The following is a 20,208-nucleotide window of genomic DNA, read 5'->3' as shown; positions in this document are numbered from 1 at the left end:
TCTACATTAACAATTGTATAATATATACTAAAGAAATGCCAGGATTCCAAATTGAAGACACTTCGTCAACAAACACGGGATAGAACTCTCAACACCGGGCAAACCAGGGTTTGGGGCCATATAACTTAGACAAGCTCGAAAGGTGAGAGATCAAATGCGAGTTCATCTAAGCCCCCCCCCCCCCCTCCTCCCACCACCACCACCCCGGGCCGGGCCTGGACTGCGTTTTAAAAAAAGCATTTCTAAATTGTGCGGCAACTACAAAGTTTTAAATACCATTCAAATATTACGGAGACTTTTGAAATAGTTTGAAATAAATGGATTTGTAAAAAACTTGCAAGTAAAGTACGACAAGACCAGAATCTTCCCTGGATGGGTCTAAAGGATAGGTTTGTTTGCCTGGAGCGGGGGGAATTCAAGGGCTATTTTCAGTAATTTTACATCATATAAATTTTGTCCTCTAAATCTGCGTATGAGATTGTCTTAAGTTATTTAGTGAAACCCAGCCCTGCATTTCAGTGAATTCCATCGATAAATTCTTGTTACAAACGAAATCAGAATGGAAAGTAGGTTAATTGTTACAATTAATTTTCATTGTAGTATTATTTTTAGACAACCTAATATTTGTTGTCCAAAAACGACATTCATACAAACATAAAAACAATTTAAAAAAACAAAACAAACAAGAACAATAACTTTTATTGTTTATTTTTTTTCCAAGTCAGGATAATTATGACATATTTCTCCTCAGCCACTGTCGCAGGGGTCTGAGACTTGTAAATCATTTGGACTAGACAAATCTACTATTTCTATAAATAGAACAAAAAAGCACTAAACATCCATGATCCACAGACTGACAAACAAATAAGATTACATACAATAAATAAATCAGGATTATTATCACAATCAGCGACTCAATGATCATCCAAATATAACTACAACTGCTCAGAAGTCAAAAATCAAAAGAGCACTTATTGAACATATTATAATAATACTGTATTTGACGCAGCACAATTCACAAATTTTGTTTCTCCTCCTAAAAATGCCAGACTTTATTTCATTAATGACAAATCTTTTTTCTCCATTTCTATTAGTATATTTCAAACATCGGAAAATGTGAGTACTCAAAAATTCAATTAATAAATAAATTACTCTGATAATGGAAATGTAGTTTACTATGAAAAAAAAACAACAAACATTTTCACCTGAAACAAGTTTAAAAAAAATATTAAACCAAACAAAACAGACGATAATATTTGAACATATTATTTTTTTTTTCTCCACAAAAACAGTTGTGTAATAAAATATATAGCAACAGAAATAACAACTGATAAACAACATGTCTAAACTCTGTTATATCCACAGGATATATATAAACGCTAAAATTAATATATAAAGAAAAAAATCTGACTCCACAGAATGTTTGATTGAATGTACAATAAGGATGAAAAAAGGAACTGTGCATTGAAGCAGATTTGGACATACTAGGGGGTGAATCTAACACCCCTAAAGTTTGAGGTAGCACTTTCTTACTACTCACTACCTCGCTTATTTTTACAAAATAGAAAACAATACAAAATTCTTGTTGGCAGACATTCAAAAAAGCTCATGTACACCATTTTATAGTGAAGAGTACAAAAAAGATATTTCCATTACAAACTGCCTTTTGTTAAACAAGGGTATAAGCTTATTGCACAGTTAGTTTTAAACTATTGCTGTTTGTTTTTTTCTGTTTACTTGCATAATTCTGCACTGTTGACACGAAACATACACATACCCATGAAGTGACTACATATTGTCTCTTGCATGAGGTTCACAACAATACACACAATGAGATTGGAGCAATAGGACATTGAGACAAAATTCATGAGACATAATGTCTGAAAACACCAATGTTCATCATGCCAGGTAGGCAGAGATTTGCTCCCAGTTGGATGCCTCTATAGAAGGCATTCTGGAACCCATTCATTCATCGTCTCCTAAATAGAAAAAATATAGAGAAGTTCTCCATAGCACCATACTGGAAAGATATAAAAGCTTTGTACAGGGGGTCAAGATCTGAAATGTGCATACTTGATAAACAATACAGATCAAGAATGGCTTATCCTTCATAGCCTGTAATGTATTAAACTTATGAAAGTGAAATACAACTTAATCATTGGCAAATACATAAATCAATCTCCCCAAACAAACATGCAGACAGAACAAATTATTCATCCTCTGATCAGGAATGGGAAAAAATAAAGCCAGACAAAGATCATAGTATGAATTTACCACAAGATGGACTGGTGGAAAAAATGTCACAGTTATTGTAATAACACTTTAACTTTTTGTAGTTCCAAAGTGCAACCTAAACCACAATGAAGAAGGGGGGAAAAGGACAGGACAAAAAAATTAGATTTTTTGGAATTTTTTTTAGAGACATGATATGCATATTTTTGACAAGCGTTCCTAATTCTTTGCATTAAGTTCCATAACATAAAAAATATAAATGCAAATGACCATAAGACATTGACACAAGTCTTAGTAAATCATAACATTCGGATGATTTTTGTAACAAAAATTATGAAAATGTATGTTTCTTCCATAATTTTTTTAAGGGGGATAGGGTGTTTAAACAAAGTAAATATATAATGTACCAATGGAGCCCAAATCACTTACAAAACTGATCATATTTGAATTGTGGAAATCCAAATCTGAACTGTCTCATGTGAATCACATAGTTCTTGAGGTACAAAACATTGGTCCCATACAAACACCCATCCAGCGACTCTCACAGACATAACAAACATACAGGAATTAACTACCAAAATCATAAACCAAATCTTTCTTTGATTAAGTACATGAGTTTTTTCTTGCCTTTGTACACTAGTTTCATGTTTTCTATTAACTGTGCAAACTGAATGTGTCCATCATGAGCAAGGAGAAATGTCTCTCTGGCTTTGCTAAGAAAGTCAATAAAGTCGCCATAGTGACGGGGGCTAATGTGAGTTAATTTTGAATGGGTGGTGGCAATGTAGGCATGAATTGTGGCATCCATCAATTTCCTGAGTGGATCCTTGTCATAAGACAAGTGTTTTATTGCACGGCGTTTTCCGTCAGTGCTTCCTAAGCCGGGCGCTGTCAGAGTGCACCGCCTCAGTACGTCTGATAACACAGTGGCACAATGAACATTGTCTGTTAACAACGGAATCATGTTGGAAAGTTCGTTCTTTCCCAAGTTATGGCTGAGCGCACACGCCCAATGAATGTCATTGATGGCCGGGTGAGTATCATGATTGTAGGACAGTTTGAGATTTTTCATAGCCAATAGAGCCAATTTGTATGCTCGAATGGGATAGCCCCTATGTTCCATGTATCGTGCAATGTTAAACAACTGGCTGGAATTCATTATGTGAGCAGCGGCATCAATGACTATTTGATAGGCAGTTTCGAAGGCAACAGGGTCTTTTTCACACAATGTCAGAGCACAGAGAGCACAGTTTTGAGGATCTTTGGTGGCACACTGAAGTGCCAGTTTTCTGGCATGATTAGCCAGCTCTTCCTGCTGACGGAAGTTGACACTGAGCTGCATCATGGTGCTGTGAGACATGATATTTGTGGCCACCATGCTGGTCGCCTCAATTGGCTGGAAGAGCTGGAACCAGTTCTGCATGATGGAAACGAGGGCCTGAATCCCTACCTCCATGGCACACGTCACTAGCCATCGCACCATCTCCCTCCTCCTCCAGTTCATCGTCATCAGGGTCATACGCATCACCTACAAATAAAACACTTATTCTTTATTTCCGATTCTTTTCAACTCTGCTGTAGTCTTCAAAAACATTTTTTTTTCTTTCTATAAAGCTTTTAGTCGAAAATCAATATAACATCTTAATCTAGAATCTGTTATTTTAGATACTTATATGTATTTTCTGGATTCTTTAGCTAACTTTAGACCTAAATTTAAAGCCAAAATGTTCTAACCTGAAGTCCAAGTTCAAATGCAGCATTCAAGGCAGGCATATGTTTAGGAGAATCTGGGGGAGTAGCTATTTTGAACACATCTTGAGCCAGTTTAAACAACTGGGACGAGCTATGTATATGCTTCTGGGCAACATCTAGAACAGCTTTTAATCTACCAATGTCTTCTGTAATGCAAAATAAATATTCTTTGTCACACATACATAAAAAATTATCTCAAACGCAAATGCGAACAACTGATGGTATTGGAGTTGATCAAATTTTGCACTCACAAAAATTATTCAACTGCCAAAAAGTACAACACTAAAGAAAAGTCATTAGGAGCCCACATACCCCATGCTCCCCCATTACTTGACAATGCTACACATAATGAATGGCAAGGTATGCATTAAATACACAAAATAATTTGATAAAGGGCACAACTCGCAAAAAATCACCAGCTCAATACTTTCTGCAATATGTACATCATTCTAAAAGCAATTCTAAATTCTAAAGGGCCAAAATTCCAAGAAAAATAATGGAATTGGAATTTCCTGATAATAAACCCATCTACACATTTTTTATGAAATTCTGTGCAATGGTTTAAAAGGAGTTGTGGTTACAAACTGTTAATTACATGTTCTATATTCAAAATATGGCAAAAATTTCAAGTTCAAAACAGAAATATAATGGAATCAAAATTTCCCGTTAATATGCACATTCACACATTATGTTCTAAATACCTACAAAGTTTCACAAAATTCCATCCAGCGGTTTAAGAGGAGTTGTGCTTACAAAAAAACAGGACTAACAGACTGACTGACTGTCATACGGGTCAAAAACATAATGCCCCTCAAACTTCATTACATTGGGTAAAATGAAAAATATGCTCTCTAAATAATATAAAAAGCAGATGATATATCCTATTGGATATCAAAATGCATTCTGACTTGTTTGCAACTAACCTTTGGCTGCAGCTAATAGGGTGCAAGCTAATTCACACTGCTGTCCCTCTATGTGACCGAGAATGAACCAGCGAGGAAAGCGACTCAACAAGGCTGACCCGATGTTATTGGTTCCGTCGTCTATATCCTCTGTGTCCTCCAGAACAGGAAGTCTAGACAACAGAAGAACACAGCTGTTCATTAACCAAGTTATTAAGGTATCGACAATACAATGTATATATCGTTGTGTTTGAGGTGGATAATTCTGTAACATAACAAAAACTTATATCTGGTAATGAATTACCGGTACATTGTTTATAGCAAATAGATCAAGACTTACACACATTGGAGAAAAATTAATAACTTTAAAATTACCCTTAAATGATATCTTCAAAACAATTATCAAACCTGACATGAAACAAATTTCAATAATTAGGCGAAAAACATAACTGTTTTTGTATGAATTAAGATAAATTGACAGACGAACCTCATGGCACGTAGTCCCACGCAATAGGCCAGGTTCTGGTCGTACGTCAGTAAGCTGTTGAACATGAACTTAGCAAATGTGTGCATAGGATAGCTCTCAGCATGGATACCATCACCAAGACCAGAGCTGCTGCCACCTGGAGAACACAGATTACAATTACAATATGCAGGGAAAGCAATTAGCTACTCTTTCATGAGCCAACATTATAATACAGTATACAAGAAAATGTTCATCCTAATTTTATCTTTGTCCCAGTCTTTATTGGCAGGTAAAGTCAAAACAAGGTTAATGAAGAATAGTGGGGTAAGTTAAATCACTTAACATAAATGTGACAGATTTAAAATCAGGGCATTATCTCTTTTGTGAATCAAATAAAAAATGTGGAATTTCAAGCAAACCCAAATAAATGTTAATTTGAATGTAAATTTTTCACTTCTCATGAACATTTCTATAAATTCAGGAGCATGCTCTAAAAATAAATAAATATATGACAAATCTAGAGAAATTTATCAAAATGCTCTTGTTTTTTTTGTTTTTTTTTCATTATCGAGTTTTATACTACATTACCTTTTAGTAGAAGGTCGGCTTGCCTTCTCAAAACCTCCATTAATGAAGTGTCGAGATCAACAGCCTGTAACCGTGACAACAACTTTTCTTCCTGTTTACACGCCTTTTCCTGAGCATACAGACCTGAAGGCATCTGTCTTTGTTGTCCCAAACCTGAAATAAAAGCAGTTTCCTTGTGAAAAAAAAATGTTCACAAATAAAGAAGACCATTTGTTCAAGGTACACTAAGGGTATAATTCACGGTATCAGGAGAAAACGTACCCAGGAGAAAACGTACCCAGGAGAAAACGTACCCAATTTATAGGGAACGTTTTCTCCTGGAGAAAACGTACCCTATGAAAATCATAATTATATTACTTAATAGTTTTTAATACTTTTAAATACTATTTTGCATAATAAATATACCGAAATGTAAGAATTTCATAGATAAATGAATTTAATACTTTATAATTTGGACATTTTAAATAATTTTCAAATGCTACTTTAATGCACATTTCAATGCATAGATGTATAGAAATGTATTCATTTTATGAATGATATCTTTATAGTAATTGTAGCAACTTTTATTTTAGTACAAAATAATGACCTGTCATAAGGTGTTATCAGTCTACTTCTTCTAATTATCCATTTATCGGTACCCTTCGAAAAAACGCGATATCGACTTCCTGAGATACTCATCATTCAGTTCTCCAAATGAGTTTGCAAGTAACGGTTTCGTTTATGGTGGATTAATTGTCGACTAATTAAACTGCTCAGGCCACGTTCGTGTATGTGTATGTTACAAATTATTGTCTTAATAATTTAAGTCCGTGACAATGGTGACTATGCATTTAAAAACTACAGCAACAAATGATACAAATGTTCATTGTATATTTTATTTTATTTCATTTAAGAATATCTATGAAAACCATTTTTAATTATTTCCATAGGGTACGTTTTCTCTTGGAGAAAACGTACTCGGATACATTTTCTCCTGGAGAAAACGTACTCGGGTACGTTTTCTCCTGGAGAAAACGTACCCTATAAATTGGGTACGTTTTCTCCTGGGTACGTTTTCTCCTGGGTACGTTTTCTCCAGCATTCTAATTCACATGATGAAAGAATCCTTACAAGTTTACACATACCATTCTGATTTAATTTTTCATCCAAAGTAACATTCAAAAAACCGTAACATATGAGAAATAAGGCTGGTCAAGAGACAAACAATGTATATTACTTTACATAGACGCTGTTTTTAGTACTTGGTGAAACCAAATTCAATGTTATAAAAATGGAGTATCAAATAATCAACCGTTTTAAAGCCTCATATAAGGTAAAATCTTATGGGTTAAAGGCTCCTCCTTCTTTGTCTAAACTAATATTAAATTGAGATGTTGTAATGCATGCAACAGGTTTGGTGCATGTAAAAGATGAAAAAAATCTTAGCATATTGCATAATGGCACGAAAACCATCTGCAATATGCATATTGTAAACCCGGAAAACTAAAAAAGGAATTAGGTAATAAACCAATTATTTAATGCTTGAAAAGTCAATAGACCAGAATTCTTTCCATTGGTGCAGGGAACAGCTCAGTATGATCTATTGTCCTCGGGCAATAGATCATACTGAGCTATACATACCCTGCACCTCGGGAAAAATATTCTGATCTACTGACTGCTCAAGCATTAAATAATTGTATACTATTGAACATTATTATACTTACAAATCAGGGCAACTTCTATGGCCATAGTGAGGTAGGATTCGCTGCGGTCCTTGCTGTTTGGGATGGGCACATGGCGATAACGTGGAGGGATACAGTTGTGGTTGTCTCCCGAGAAAAGTCGCCCACTCAGAGTGTCTGGAAACACAGCATTTCATTATAAGACAGACATATCTACTTATGAGCATTACATTACTTCGTACATTAACACTGTACTTCAAATTGTTTATGCTCCATGAAAATTACAAGGTGTGTTCAATCATTTCTCAGTTTTTCTGTTTTTCAGTGTTATTGACTCACTTCAAGTCTCTGACAAGCAGAAAACAAGTTCTCAGTTAAGTCATTTCTCAAAACAAGAGGAACAGGTGTTACTGCTCTAATAAGATTTCTGTTACACTTCCAAATTACTATATTTGTGATGAATAAAAATTGTGATATGATTCATAACATGTATTGATGTATCTTTATTATTCAATAAATCTAGAGAAGAGATTACTTCTTCTTCGGTTGATAGTTTTGTCTGTAATCCTTTATTTAGAAGCTTTTATCCAACAGTAAAGAGCATCAAGAAAATTATAAATATTTAGAAACGAATCAATATTTCAACATTATCATATGCAATTTTCACTTGCTTATGTTTCAATATATGATAAGCCATAAAAAAAGAAACACAAAGACAACTCATATTCATTTTTCATAGGCTTAAACATGCAATGATATTATCCTATCATGAACTTGAGAAGAAGAAAATATCACATTATATGTAAAGAATATAACGACGGAAGCTGGTGCCTGACCTGCTTGGGATGTGTCTTCAGTGTCTATGGATGCCTCGGTCAGGGTGTCGTACAGGACACCCGTGGGGTCCAGCGCATGCCCCACCCACCCCTCCAGATTGTTCCAGCTCTTATGTGGGCAGCCCTTACTTGTACTTGGCATATCTACAAACATTCAGTGCTACTTAGAGCTCTTTATCTATTTCTGTGAAACACAAGTAACTAAGAATTACAGAGAACTGCAGGCTAAATAGCTTAGTGCTGGGTATTCAATAGCTTAGACATAATAATATAAACAGAAAACATCATAAACATGTACTGATTGGATGGGATTTGATAAAAATAACTAAACATAATTCTAGTTGTCTAAGTTACAGTGTTTAAGACGAACAACAGCCATTAAATGCATCAACAAATCTGTACCTTCATTTTGATATCGGCAACGATCTTTGTTGACCCTTTGCTGATGTTTGAGAGATCTCACAATGGCAACAGCAAGCCGCAAAGACTCTTTCATGTAACCATGTGATCGCAAGGCATCCACACGGGCACATGCAGTTGGGAAATGCTCTGAAATCAAAATGTTCAGTATGATGTTTCTAATTCAGTTAAATTCAGTGTGTAATGTAATAACACTTAGAGGAACATGAACAAGTGATTTATTTGACTACTTTTGCAAGAACTAACAATTTGTCAATGACAAAAATATAGCATTTGAATTCATACATTAAAACTTCTTATCTTTCTCTGGCCAATTTTATCAATACAATCTGTAGTGCTCACCATGCCACATGGGGCATTCTGGGTAGGAAGGGTCCTTACTCAGGATCAGCTTCAAGTGAGAATCGTGCCATTTTAACTTACTGGCATCCATGGCTCGGTGGAAGATGGTGCGTGGCTTTCTTTGGAAAGAGGCTAAAGGAAAACAACATAAATCATTAAAGCATTTAAACTGAATTGGTGTGGATGAAATAACATTTTTGCTTTATTTATAAATATTTCAAATTACACATAGTTAAGTTCATTAGTCTTCAGACTACATACTCAACCATTCTACCAGTACAAGACAATAGGTTGTACTGTTTCTCTTCTGACTTACAAGCATTGTCATTGCTGTTGAGGGCAAGGTCTGCATTGCCATCTGGGTCCTCAAGAGGACAAACATTGCAGGAGGACCACTGGTCTAAGAGACTTTGCCAATGGACTCGGTCCATGTTTGAGCAGTTGGGATTTAGCACCACACATACCCATAATGCACCTAAAAATAACATTTCATTATAACTTATTAAAGATACAGCAAATTAAACATGTTAACTGAGTTTTATTTTCATTTTCCATATTCTAGATGATACCTAGTTCGTCCCAGAGTTGTCGGCATTTGTCTGACATTGGCTGTCGTTGGGATTTCCAGACAACAAGTCGAGGGTCTGCGAGGAACTGCTCTGTAATCAAAGTCAACATTCTAGCACCATTGGAATCACGTGCACGCAACATTTCACGGACCTAAAACAAACCAAATAAAATATTCACATTTCCAAGATAATGTCTCCAAGCCTCTATAATGAGATGAGAAAATAACATTGTTTTTTACCCTAGTAAATTACCGGATATCAATATAACAAATAAATTATTGTTTCAATATTAATCAAATAGAAAAGAACACCAAATTCTTGGTTCATTAAATATTTTGCTTTTTGAATTTTGATTTTTTGCTTAATGAATGAAGATCCTAGAACTAACCTTGGCAAACATAAAAGTGAGCTGGTTGGCCATGTTAAGGTAGCCCCCCTGCGACAAGTAGCACCGGACAGTTTCCCTGACCTGGTCCTCATCCAGGTGCCAGCTGTTGTCATCATCCACGGAGGCACCGGCTGTAGGGTCAGGAGCACCTGTAATGTAAACAAATAGGTCAGTGGGGGCGGCAGCCAGTCGTGGGGGGGGGGGGGAGGGGAGGGTGGTCAGAACAATACATGGTAGCTAAATCTCTATAGGTAAGAACTAACTTGAAAGGCTGAAAGGACTATTGGTAATATGGTATAAAGAGAAAATAGTTGACTCAACAACTCATATAAAAGCTTTTATCCATCAAATGTACAAAGTTAATGGTATTTTATCATAATTTTTTAATGAGAATTTAAGTTTTGAATGGACATGTTAAAAAAAGAAAAAAAACCAAAACAACGTTAAACAGTGACTGTGATGGCTTATATTATATATCATAACACAGAACTTTAATTAGAGGCTAGTATGCCCAAAAACCTTTACATTCACATTATTTTAAATGACTAATGGTGCCTAAGGACACATTTTATGATGATAAAACTTTAATCAACATGTATGCTTGGTGTAATTCGAAGAATTTAGTAAAATGGCGTTTTAGACCTGTAATAACAAATCAACTTTATAAATTCTTTTTGACGTACTTGTCTAACATTTCTATCCCTGAACGTTAGTATGTAATGTAATGTCACTAAATTCATAAAGTTCATTGAAAAGGAGGAGCAATAGTTTACCTGTTAACCTATTTGTTTCATGCTATCACCTATCAGTACAGAATTTATCATGACTTTCCTTACTTGGATCAGAACAGAAACCTCAAAACTTCACCCAAATCTGTACAAATGTGGCCATTAAGTATTCACTATAAACTTTCATTTCCATTCTTCAATGAATAATTTTCATTTCAGGCATCTTAGATTTTTAAGCTCTTAGGTCAATTCATAAGGATAATTTATTATACCTTCAAGACATTAAGGATTTTTTTTTCCAGTGTTTAAATTGCTGAACATGATTTACAAATGGCTGTGCAAATTTTGCTCCTAAGTAGAGAGGGAAGTTATGATTTCCTTAAGGCAGTCAATTAGCTTGAAAAAAATCATTGTTGGAAAAGCACTTTTCATGACAAAACTGCATTTTTCTTCAACATGGATCCGTCAGGAAAAATTCAATACCTTATAAAGACAATATTTGCCATATGACATACAGGCCTAGCATTTTTGTCACTCCAGAGATAAAAGAGGTAAACAGGCTTGATTTACAAGACCTCAGATTTCCTTGTTCAAACAAAGAATTCCAAATTCTAATCATAACTTTTGATTTGGAGAATTCTGAATTCCATAAAACCCACATTTTAACACATTCAAACAAAGGTTTACTGAGGACAGAGTATTGATAAGACATCATTGATTTTCTTCCTTGCATAAATTAATATTGATTGAGGCCCCCTTAACAAGTAACTTAATATCACAAAGAACAAGAACCGACTGTACCATAAAAAGGAAAGGAGCCATCACGATATGTTATAATAAATTCTCCCCCTGGGCGACAATGGCTTTGGATGTATATATATCCCTTGGCTGAATTATTCATTGGTCTCTTTGGACTCATGAAATTTTATTAGCTTTGTTTAAAGTTAAAAAAGCCTCAGAAGATCATTATGCCTCCATTGAATCCTTTATTAATGCTAGGAAATAATGAACACATTCAGCACAACACAACTACCGAAATGATCTATATAAAATAGGTGCTGAAGGGCAACCACACCGCATAACTCTCCCAGCCTCCACAATGGTCTCATATGTTTAATTCAAATTGCAGACACCAGGCCTTTCTAATCGAATTAATTCATAGCTTTTCATAAAAATCCCATGTTCATCATTGAAATACATGTACTGTATTTGTCTTTCTCCCCCTGACGAGGAACAGTTTTACTGCTCTGCTTTCAGTGTGAAAAAAATCTATAACAGAAATTGTTCTTGTTTTCATCTTTTACGGCCCATTGTTTATAGGACAGTTTTAACACAACACAGCTTGTTTATTGCAAATTATTTTGTCTCTGAAAAATAATCTCAATGATATGTATAGGTTTTTCAAAGAGAAACATCAGCTTCGAATCTCTATCTTGTGTAAATTTTTTATGATGATTGTGTCAGCTTTAGACCAGATATTGAGCATGGGTTGTCATCAATACAGGAAACACAAAGACATCTTTGATTAGCTTCAGGGAGCTGAAGAAACAACACCTATTTAAATCATAACAATTTCTTCGATGTCAAACAATGAACACATTAGTGATTTCAGATTACTTCCTTTTAAATTTTTCAGCATAATTATGCACCATTAATCACGAAGAAGAAAAATGGAGACTTCTAATGAATTGCAATGACTAAGTGTTGCTACAATGTCTGATCAACTTGATACTGGTCGCTGTTATCATGCAGTTATCTACCCTTGAATAAGCACCAGTTGGACATTAATTGCTTGCCATAGAGCAAGCCGTCTCAGGTCCCCGTCTCTTATTCATCCAAAGAGTATTAGTCAACTACTTGATTTTGTATAATTAAGATTCTCAGGGTGTTTTCCTAGCTATAAAGATGTTGGTTAATAAACATGTGACAGATCAGTTATTTGGGAGGATCCCTTGGCCCCTAAGGTGTACCCTGGAGATAGATCCTACAGTTCTAAATAGCAATTTGTCATTGACTAGAAAAAAGATCTCTTTAGATAAGACTCGAGATAACACCCCCCTACATCCTCTGTTGAGGTCATCTCACTGCCATGTTAGTAAGTCGCATTTTGTCAAGAGATGTTGAACAAATCACACTCATCAAGTGGCTTTGTTTGTATCCTTGTTCCATCATTGAATTAATCAAATCCCCGATTCTAATCTTTTCCTGTACGTAATTATCCACGAAATGTTTAACAGAATAAGTAGTGTGATAATTTGGACAATCTAAATACTGCCAAAATGGTTTTGTACCATCCCCAAACCAATTTACTGTTTCAAGTGTATGTACATGTACTTGTTACAAGCAAAGCACCATTTTCCTATCACTGTTTGTTGTTCCTCAATTGTTGAGCAATTTGGAGGCTTGTGTGAGAAATGCCTGTTCAAGAGTTTCACTTTCTATGAATTTATAATTGGTTTGAAAATGAGACAGTGTCATTTGAAAAACTATTTTACAGGGAAAAAAAGGATCACAACTTCAAGCAATTAAAGTTCAGTATTTTTCATAATGCCGCTACTTTTCTTCCACAAATGAGCTAAGGGTACATATAGAATGTGTAAGAATACAAAAAAAAAAAACCCCCAAAACCTGGAACATTTTTCTTCTTCAATACATACATGAGAGTTTATTTCGTTAATCATGAATTTTAAGTAAAAAACACTTTCTGAGAACTTACCACATAATAGATTGATTTCTGATTTTGCACACAGAATCTCGTCTGCGATCTTTTGAGCAGTTGGAAGGACGTCAGTGTGGTGTTCAGCGATGAGATACTGAGCAAACTTCTGAAGTTGTTCTCGACTCATCTGTAAAAGGGTTTCTGTGGAGAAAAAGATTTAAAAAAAACATTATTTTACACCATTTCCTGCACAAAAGTGTACAGGTTGTACTTCATACAGCTGGTTGGTAACTATGAACATGATTTACTGTATTCCTTTGTGTTATTATTTTTTTTAGATCAAATATAAAGGGGGAATGTGTTCTAGAATTACTTCCTTGGATTTTATTATAATATATTGTAATATTTGCTGTGTTCAAGACTTTATCAATGTGGTAATTACCCAAAACATTTACCTGAGACAGGTTTCTCTATGTGATATTTACTGGAGACACATGACAATGTTATATTTGCTGGTGACAGCTATGTTAATGTGATATTTAATCAAGACAGATATCAATCTTAATTTTTGTGATATTCACTGGCGACAGATGTCCATGTGATATTTACTCAAATATCAATGTGATATCTACTGGTAACAGATGTCCATGTGATGATATTTACTTAGATGTCAATGTGATATTTACCAGAGGCAGATATCAATGTTATCTAATACAGACAGATATTAATATTGAATTACCAGACCTATATCAATGTTGATATTTACCAGAAAGACAGATATCAATGCTGATAATTACCTGATACAGATATCAATGATGATATTACCTGAGATAGGGACCCTGAGCTCCACACTGTCTGCCTTCCTGATTCGGTAAAGAGACAGGGCAACCACATGCTGGCACCAAAAGATATCTTTGTTTCCACACCCACATTTGACAGAGGTAATCTTACACCTATGAAACAAAACACAATCATCAGTTGAGCAATGTTTTCAACTGAATTTTTATTGAATAAAAAAACCCCATTTAATTAGGTTGATTTCCAGGATTTTAAAGTACCGGGTATCCTTATGTTAGAGATGACCCTACAAACTCTCGTCTCTTGTTGATGACATATTTGCACTGCCACATGTTACAGTGCTATTATGCAATATGAGTAAGACTGAAACGCTCCGGTGCAAACATTTGTACTATGAAGAGAGGTCTCCTGAATACAAATTCATTTCACAAAGGAACATTACACACATCTATCGATAACCATGCACTAAAGATCTCATTATTTCAAATTCGACGCCATCAATCATGAGCTGTAAAACTTTGTGTTGGCTGTAGATCTACAATAAACAGTGTTTGAAAATTTTGTCTGATTGTTCTTCACAGAAGTTTGGGGATCAATGAGTTGTTCAGTTTGATGTACGATTCTATGTTCAATATATTGAATTTTGTTTTTGTCAACAGAATGATCTCCTTATTTGTTAAGCAACAACTGCAAATCAATTTCCTACCAATGTATTCATCTGAATCCTGTTAGAAAACAGAGCATATAAAAGGGACAAAATTCCAGTTCTGTCGCTTTTGTTCTCCTTTATCTTTTCCAGGCATGTGCATTTTATTCTATATGAAATAGAAAACTACATCGTAGAAATGGAATAAAGATACTCTTGATTACTGCCTTTAAGGCCCCCTCCAAAAATTGATCCCTCCATTATAGATTCTCCATTCAGGGAGCGAAATGTTTCAAAATCCAGGGAATCTATTTTATTTTGATTTTGTCATGTTGTAATCCTGATCCAATTACATCGCTCACTGAATTCTGCCTTTTATTCTGCCAAACTATGGTTTCTGATCAGGGGCAGGCGAAATCAATACAGACAAAACAAGAGATTTATATAATCTCCTGTCAAAGGCACATTGTGCAAACTTTTGTTCGGAAACAATGGGGGTAAGATAATGTGCTATGACAAGTGTCTGATCTGGATTGATCACACAGACCATTGCAGTCAAGTCATTCATTTAAGGAACTTCTGCTGGGCACTAACAGCCTAATCCTGTGGTTCTCACAATATTCAGACTCTGTGTGTACAAGGCGAGCAAATGGCTGGGTTTATGAACACACACAGATCAAAGTTTCTTATGAACTATTTAAAGCTGGACCTAAAGGCTTACTTAGTAGCATCTGTTTTCTGAAAAAATCATTATTTTACCAACATTTTCTGACACTTTTTTAAGCCCTTTAAGTGAATAAAACCATGCAATTTTTTTGAAGGATTCTTTTTTAAACTACTGTTTTTTTAAATTTTCATTCTTTTTTTTTCTTCTTTATTTATATGGAAATCATACCTCAACTTGTACCTATTGTGGTTATGGAAACCCTTAGCAATGTGCTTGATTTTGTAGCAGAGAAAAAGCTTAAATAAATTACGGGATCTCAGATGTTTCAGCTTGGAAAGATATCAGGACTTTGACTTGGTACAAACAACTTCACAGTATTGTGTCTCTCTGGTACCTACTCAGTAGTTCTATGTATACAGTATTTGAAATTCTACACAGCCTCTTAATGACCATATCCTGCCATATTGTGTAACACTAGGATATTGTAACCAGACTCTCTCCAGGTTATACTTAAAACTATACTGTATTAGGAAATTTTCTCTTGATTGTAACCCAAAACTTCCTATGCAATTTGGTGAGAATCACCAATTCTCCATAGCTTTCATCAGCCAAGCACCTCTACTGTTTGTGAACCAATTTCTGTTGTCCTGTGCACTGTGCACCATGTGAATTTTAGAGCGATTAGACCTGCATGCCTGAATCTATTCAGAATTACCCTGATCTCATTTACCTCATCAAGTAGCATTAAATCAGTGTTTTAAATTCTATAGCTATTTGTTCAAACTTTTAGCCCTATAATAAAGGCTCAAAGCTTAGATGGCGTAGGCTAGAAATAATAGTACCAACTGGCACCAGAATGTAAAGTCAGGCCTGATTAAGTTTTAAACAAACTCCTAATGTAAAGATCACATTCAAAAGTTTCTTAGAGACTTGCAAATAATTTCACTTTCAATATATTTAAATCAGATTTGCTTTTTATAATCTGAGTCACAGTTTTACCCAATTTTAAGGGGATTTATTCAAATTCCATGCAAATAATCAAACGGTTACAGATGACTGGAATTCAAAGAACGTTGATTGAAATTCAAACTGAAAGTTGAACAATTAAAATGGTCAGCTTAGTGAATGCCGAGTGCCTTTACACTCCTTCAAATGGGTGGACAAACCCCCGAGGAAATTCCAACCATAAACTATAGAGCTCAGTTATCAAAAGCGTTTATACCTGCACAATGCCTTTAGAAACACACACCAACTAAGCTTCTTCACACACAGGTATTGTTCAAAATAAATTCTGCTTTTTCTGAATGTCCACAAGTCTTAATACCCTACGGGGTTGTGGTCAACTTTTGTAGCCCACACTCTGAACTGGTCACTCCCCACAAATAATTTCCTTGCTCAGAATAAATTGAGAGGGAATAGTTTTTAAATGACCCACTCTGATCAACTACAGCATTCAAATTTTAGTAAAAACCTCTCTTTTCCAACTATATTTTTCTTTCCATTAAATGTTTTAATCTTCTTCACCAGTATTTTAGTACAGAACATTTTTTTTTATCACATGTTCCGTTTTGGATTGTTTTTATCTTCCTTACCAATTTTTTTTTTTCCTTTTTAATTTCTGAACACTTTTTCTAAATACCGGTATATGAAGGAATGGATACCCCAATTCACACATCACAAGCAATGTACCATTAGAGTTTTCACTCTTTTTGCTCTTTCTGTACCCTATACAGGATAGACTGTGATTACCTGTCAAAGCTGATGGAGACCTGATATGGGACATCAGGATCTGTGGAATACAAAGGGTTGGATGGCTCTTTTACAGTCCCACTCAAGTGAAAACCTGCAACACAAAGAATATAAATGAAAAAAAAAAAATTAAAACAAATACAGGTAAATACAGAATTGCCGACGAAAATACACATATATCCCTTGTTGGAACAATTTGTAATTTTCTTACACCCCCCCCCCCCCAATGTTATTATCTTATTGTTAGCGAAGGTATGTGGGTTGGGGGTTGAATTTTGGGTCTTCCTTTTCTGGCCTTATCAGAATTTAACCATTGCATCAAATAAAAAAAGGATGAGAAAATCATTGACCAATATCATTGCTTTTTGAACAAGGTGGCCAGGATTTACCAATTATATCATAAAAATCCAATCAAATTCATAACAACTACCATGAGGCGAGGGGATCGCTGTGGATCAGATATAAACACCAAGATCTCTATTGATATTCTTGCCTCAGGTAGTGATCAAATATTACATCAAGTATGCATCCATTGTATTGTACTAATCCATTATCTCATTATTTGCATACATTACAGGCCAAAAATGACATGTGTGAACCGACATGGAAAATGACCCTAGTAATGATTGAACATATGCAGAATGGGAAAGGAATTTACAACGAAGATGAGTATAATCTCAAACACATCCTGCTAGAACTTTGTACCCACACCGGAGTCATAGGAAAGGGAAGCCCAACCTGGAAAATGCTGGGACTTTTAATGAATGAGGACACCAAATCGCTAAATAGGACCTTCATGTTGACACACAAAATGCCTGTATATTCCAGTCAGTTCTGGGTCATTCTATCATAACAGGTCTGTGTGACACAAAACTGTCCCCAATCTTGTAAACTGTTGTCTTATTCTCATGTCTCGAGTCTGGTTAAATCTAGATGAATTTCGTGATCAAATAGTTAGTACTAATTGCATCTATTTCAATAACAACACGTGGGATTGGTGTGTTACCTCCTGCTTCATCATGTTGGTCACATTTGCAGGCAGTGTCTGAGAGTGTGTGTGCCCCAATGTTCATAATCCTTCTCATTACTTGCAATTTATTCAAAGACCTATAGCTTTGATGGAACCCCACATGCGATAACTTCATAACCATTTTAATTCCACTGCAAAGATTGGATCTTTGAATCATAATCAGCTAATTATTACTAAATGTCAAGCCCAAGGAAAACATCATCTGCTCTCAACAAGCAAAGGAAATGAAGAGGTGTGGACCTGGTGGGAGAAATTAATTCCCAGTCTGTCCCCAAGGGAGGAGATTTGGGAATCTTGATGGGGGTTGGGGTGCTGCCATGGCACTGCACAGATACTGTGCACTCTGTCAAAATAAAACGCAGACACCCCAAGAGAAGTCTGACACGAATCTTTGTGTCTACATGTATTGGCAATGGATGAAGGGAGAATGGAAAGGTGGAAATAGATATACATGTACCACATCCTCTCTCCCTTGATTTTTCTTAAAGTAACACACTGAATGTGGCTGTGTTGCATATTTCTCATTGCCTTCTGTTCAACTTCATTTGTACTTATATACATTGAATATATCATTTATAGCTGCATTTTAGAACATATAAGTTCATGTCTTTTCAATAAAAGAACCGAAAGGCAGAACACACCCACATCTAGTGATGTCATGAATACAAATAGAGTTCAACCACATTTGGAACAGACGACCTCATAGTCATGACAGTTCCATCAGAATACTTTCATTTTCATGGTTCATGTGCCAGAATGAAAGTTGAAAAAAGAATGTCTCTGTTTGCTTGGGCTTTCCTGTCATTGGTTATGCATGCCAGGTACAGGAGGTTCAACCCACTGAAGTGAAAGGTTATAATGTTCAGTTGATTGGGTGTGAAAACGACACAGCAAGGGTTCATCCCTCCACAGTCATATCCCTTGGGCAATCAACAGAATCCTCTCCAACAGTGTTCAGGAAATGATACATGTGTAACCAATCACATATGTTGATAAATGTGACAAGTCATATGAAATTGAGTGTTTTTTTCCCAACTTATATGACTACGATAAACAGTAAGCTTATGACTTAAATATCTTATGATCATGCAAATACAAAAGTTTGAAGAACAATGAACAAAGAAAGTAATTCGACTGATATGTCCCTGTGTAATTGAATTCTATGTTACTATAGAATTTTTTTTTGTCCTATTGTGCCAAATTCCAATGGTCATATAATCAGTTATGGCATAACTTGTACACAGCTTAATCTGGCATCCCATCCCATGGCAGACAAACAAACTACAGACTCCGTGACAAGTAGCTTGTCCAAATAAAATAACGCAGGAAATGAGAGCTTCCTGGGTCCTTAGGTGACCTGGGGGTGTACTGGGGCTCATTTAGATCACAGACTGTAAAACAGCAGCAGTGTAGCCAGGGTAAGGTTTCTCCTTATCACAAACACATGACCATTTCCCACCAACCCTGCATCTACCAGGCTCTTTCATTCAATCCTCCTCTCTCTCTCTCTTTTTGTGTACCCCTTCCCATATTCATTAAGTAAAAGTGCAAACTTTACAGTGTACCAAAGGATTTAAATTTCCCAACCCCTTTATTTTTCTTCTTCAAGAGTATAACAGCACTGTAGCTACAACTCGTTGGAAAATTTTTAAATTGTATGAAAGAAATTGAACTGCCAATAAAACAGTGGCTTTCAGGGTCTTTGGTTATTTAGACAGCTTCAATGAGATTCTGTAGCCCACACTGTGGCAAATGTTTACCAGAAGAATGGCTGC

The 20,208-nt window shown here is 35.5% G+C and overlaps 1 protein-coding gene across 1 annotated transcript in view; it reads right to left on the bottom strand.

The window, feature by feature from the left end:
* The window catches only part of LOC128164386 (zinc finger SWIM domain-containing protein 4-like), a 28,551-nt gene that overhangs the window by 5,007 nt on the left and 3,336 nt on the right, over positions 1 to 20,208 (bottom strand). Inside the window, exons 2-16 of the mRNA XM_052828174.1 lie at positions 17,404 to 17,497; positions 14,369 to 14,496; positions 13,601 to 13,744; positions 10,157 to 10,305; positions 9,769 to 9,919; positions 9,516 to 9,674; positions 9,200 to 9,331; positions 8,840 to 8,986; positions 8,438 to 8,581; positions 7,644 to 7,778; positions 5,941 to 6,093; positions 5,374 to 5,509; positions 4,908 to 5,059; positions 3,967 to 4,130; positions 3,072 to 3,760 (exon numbers count right to left, since the gene is read on the bottom strand). Coding sequence (XP_052684134.1) covers positions 3,072 to 3,760; positions 3,967 to 4,130; positions 4,908 to 5,059; positions 5,374 to 5,509; positions 5,941 to 6,093; positions 7,644 to 7,778; positions 8,438 to 8,581; positions 8,840 to 8,986; positions 9,200 to 9,331; positions 9,516 to 9,674; positions 9,769 to 9,919; positions 10,157 to 10,305; positions 13,601 to 13,744; positions 14,369 to 14,496; positions 17,404 to 17,497 — 2,677 coding nt within the window. The remainder of the gene's footprint in view (positions 1 to 3,071; positions 3,761 to 3,966; positions 4,131 to 4,907; positions 5,060 to 5,373; positions 5,510 to 5,940; positions 6,094 to 7,643; positions 7,779 to 8,437; positions 8,582 to 8,839; positions 8,987 to 9,199; positions 9,332 to 9,515; positions 9,675 to 9,768; positions 9,920 to 10,156; positions 10,306 to 13,600; positions 13,745 to 14,368; positions 14,497 to 17,403; positions 17,498 to 20,208) is intronic.

This window comes from Crassostrea angulata, chromosome 10 (genome assembly GCF_025612915.1).
Source record: "Crassostrea angulata isolate pt1a10 chromosome 10, ASM2561291v2, whole genome shotgun sequence".
Lineage (NCBI taxonomy): Eukaryota > Metazoa > Mollusca > Bivalvia > Ostreida > Ostreidae > Magallana > Magallana angulata.
Note: the sequence above shows the minus strand (reverse complement) of the source record. Positions and strands in the feature narration are given on the sequence as shown.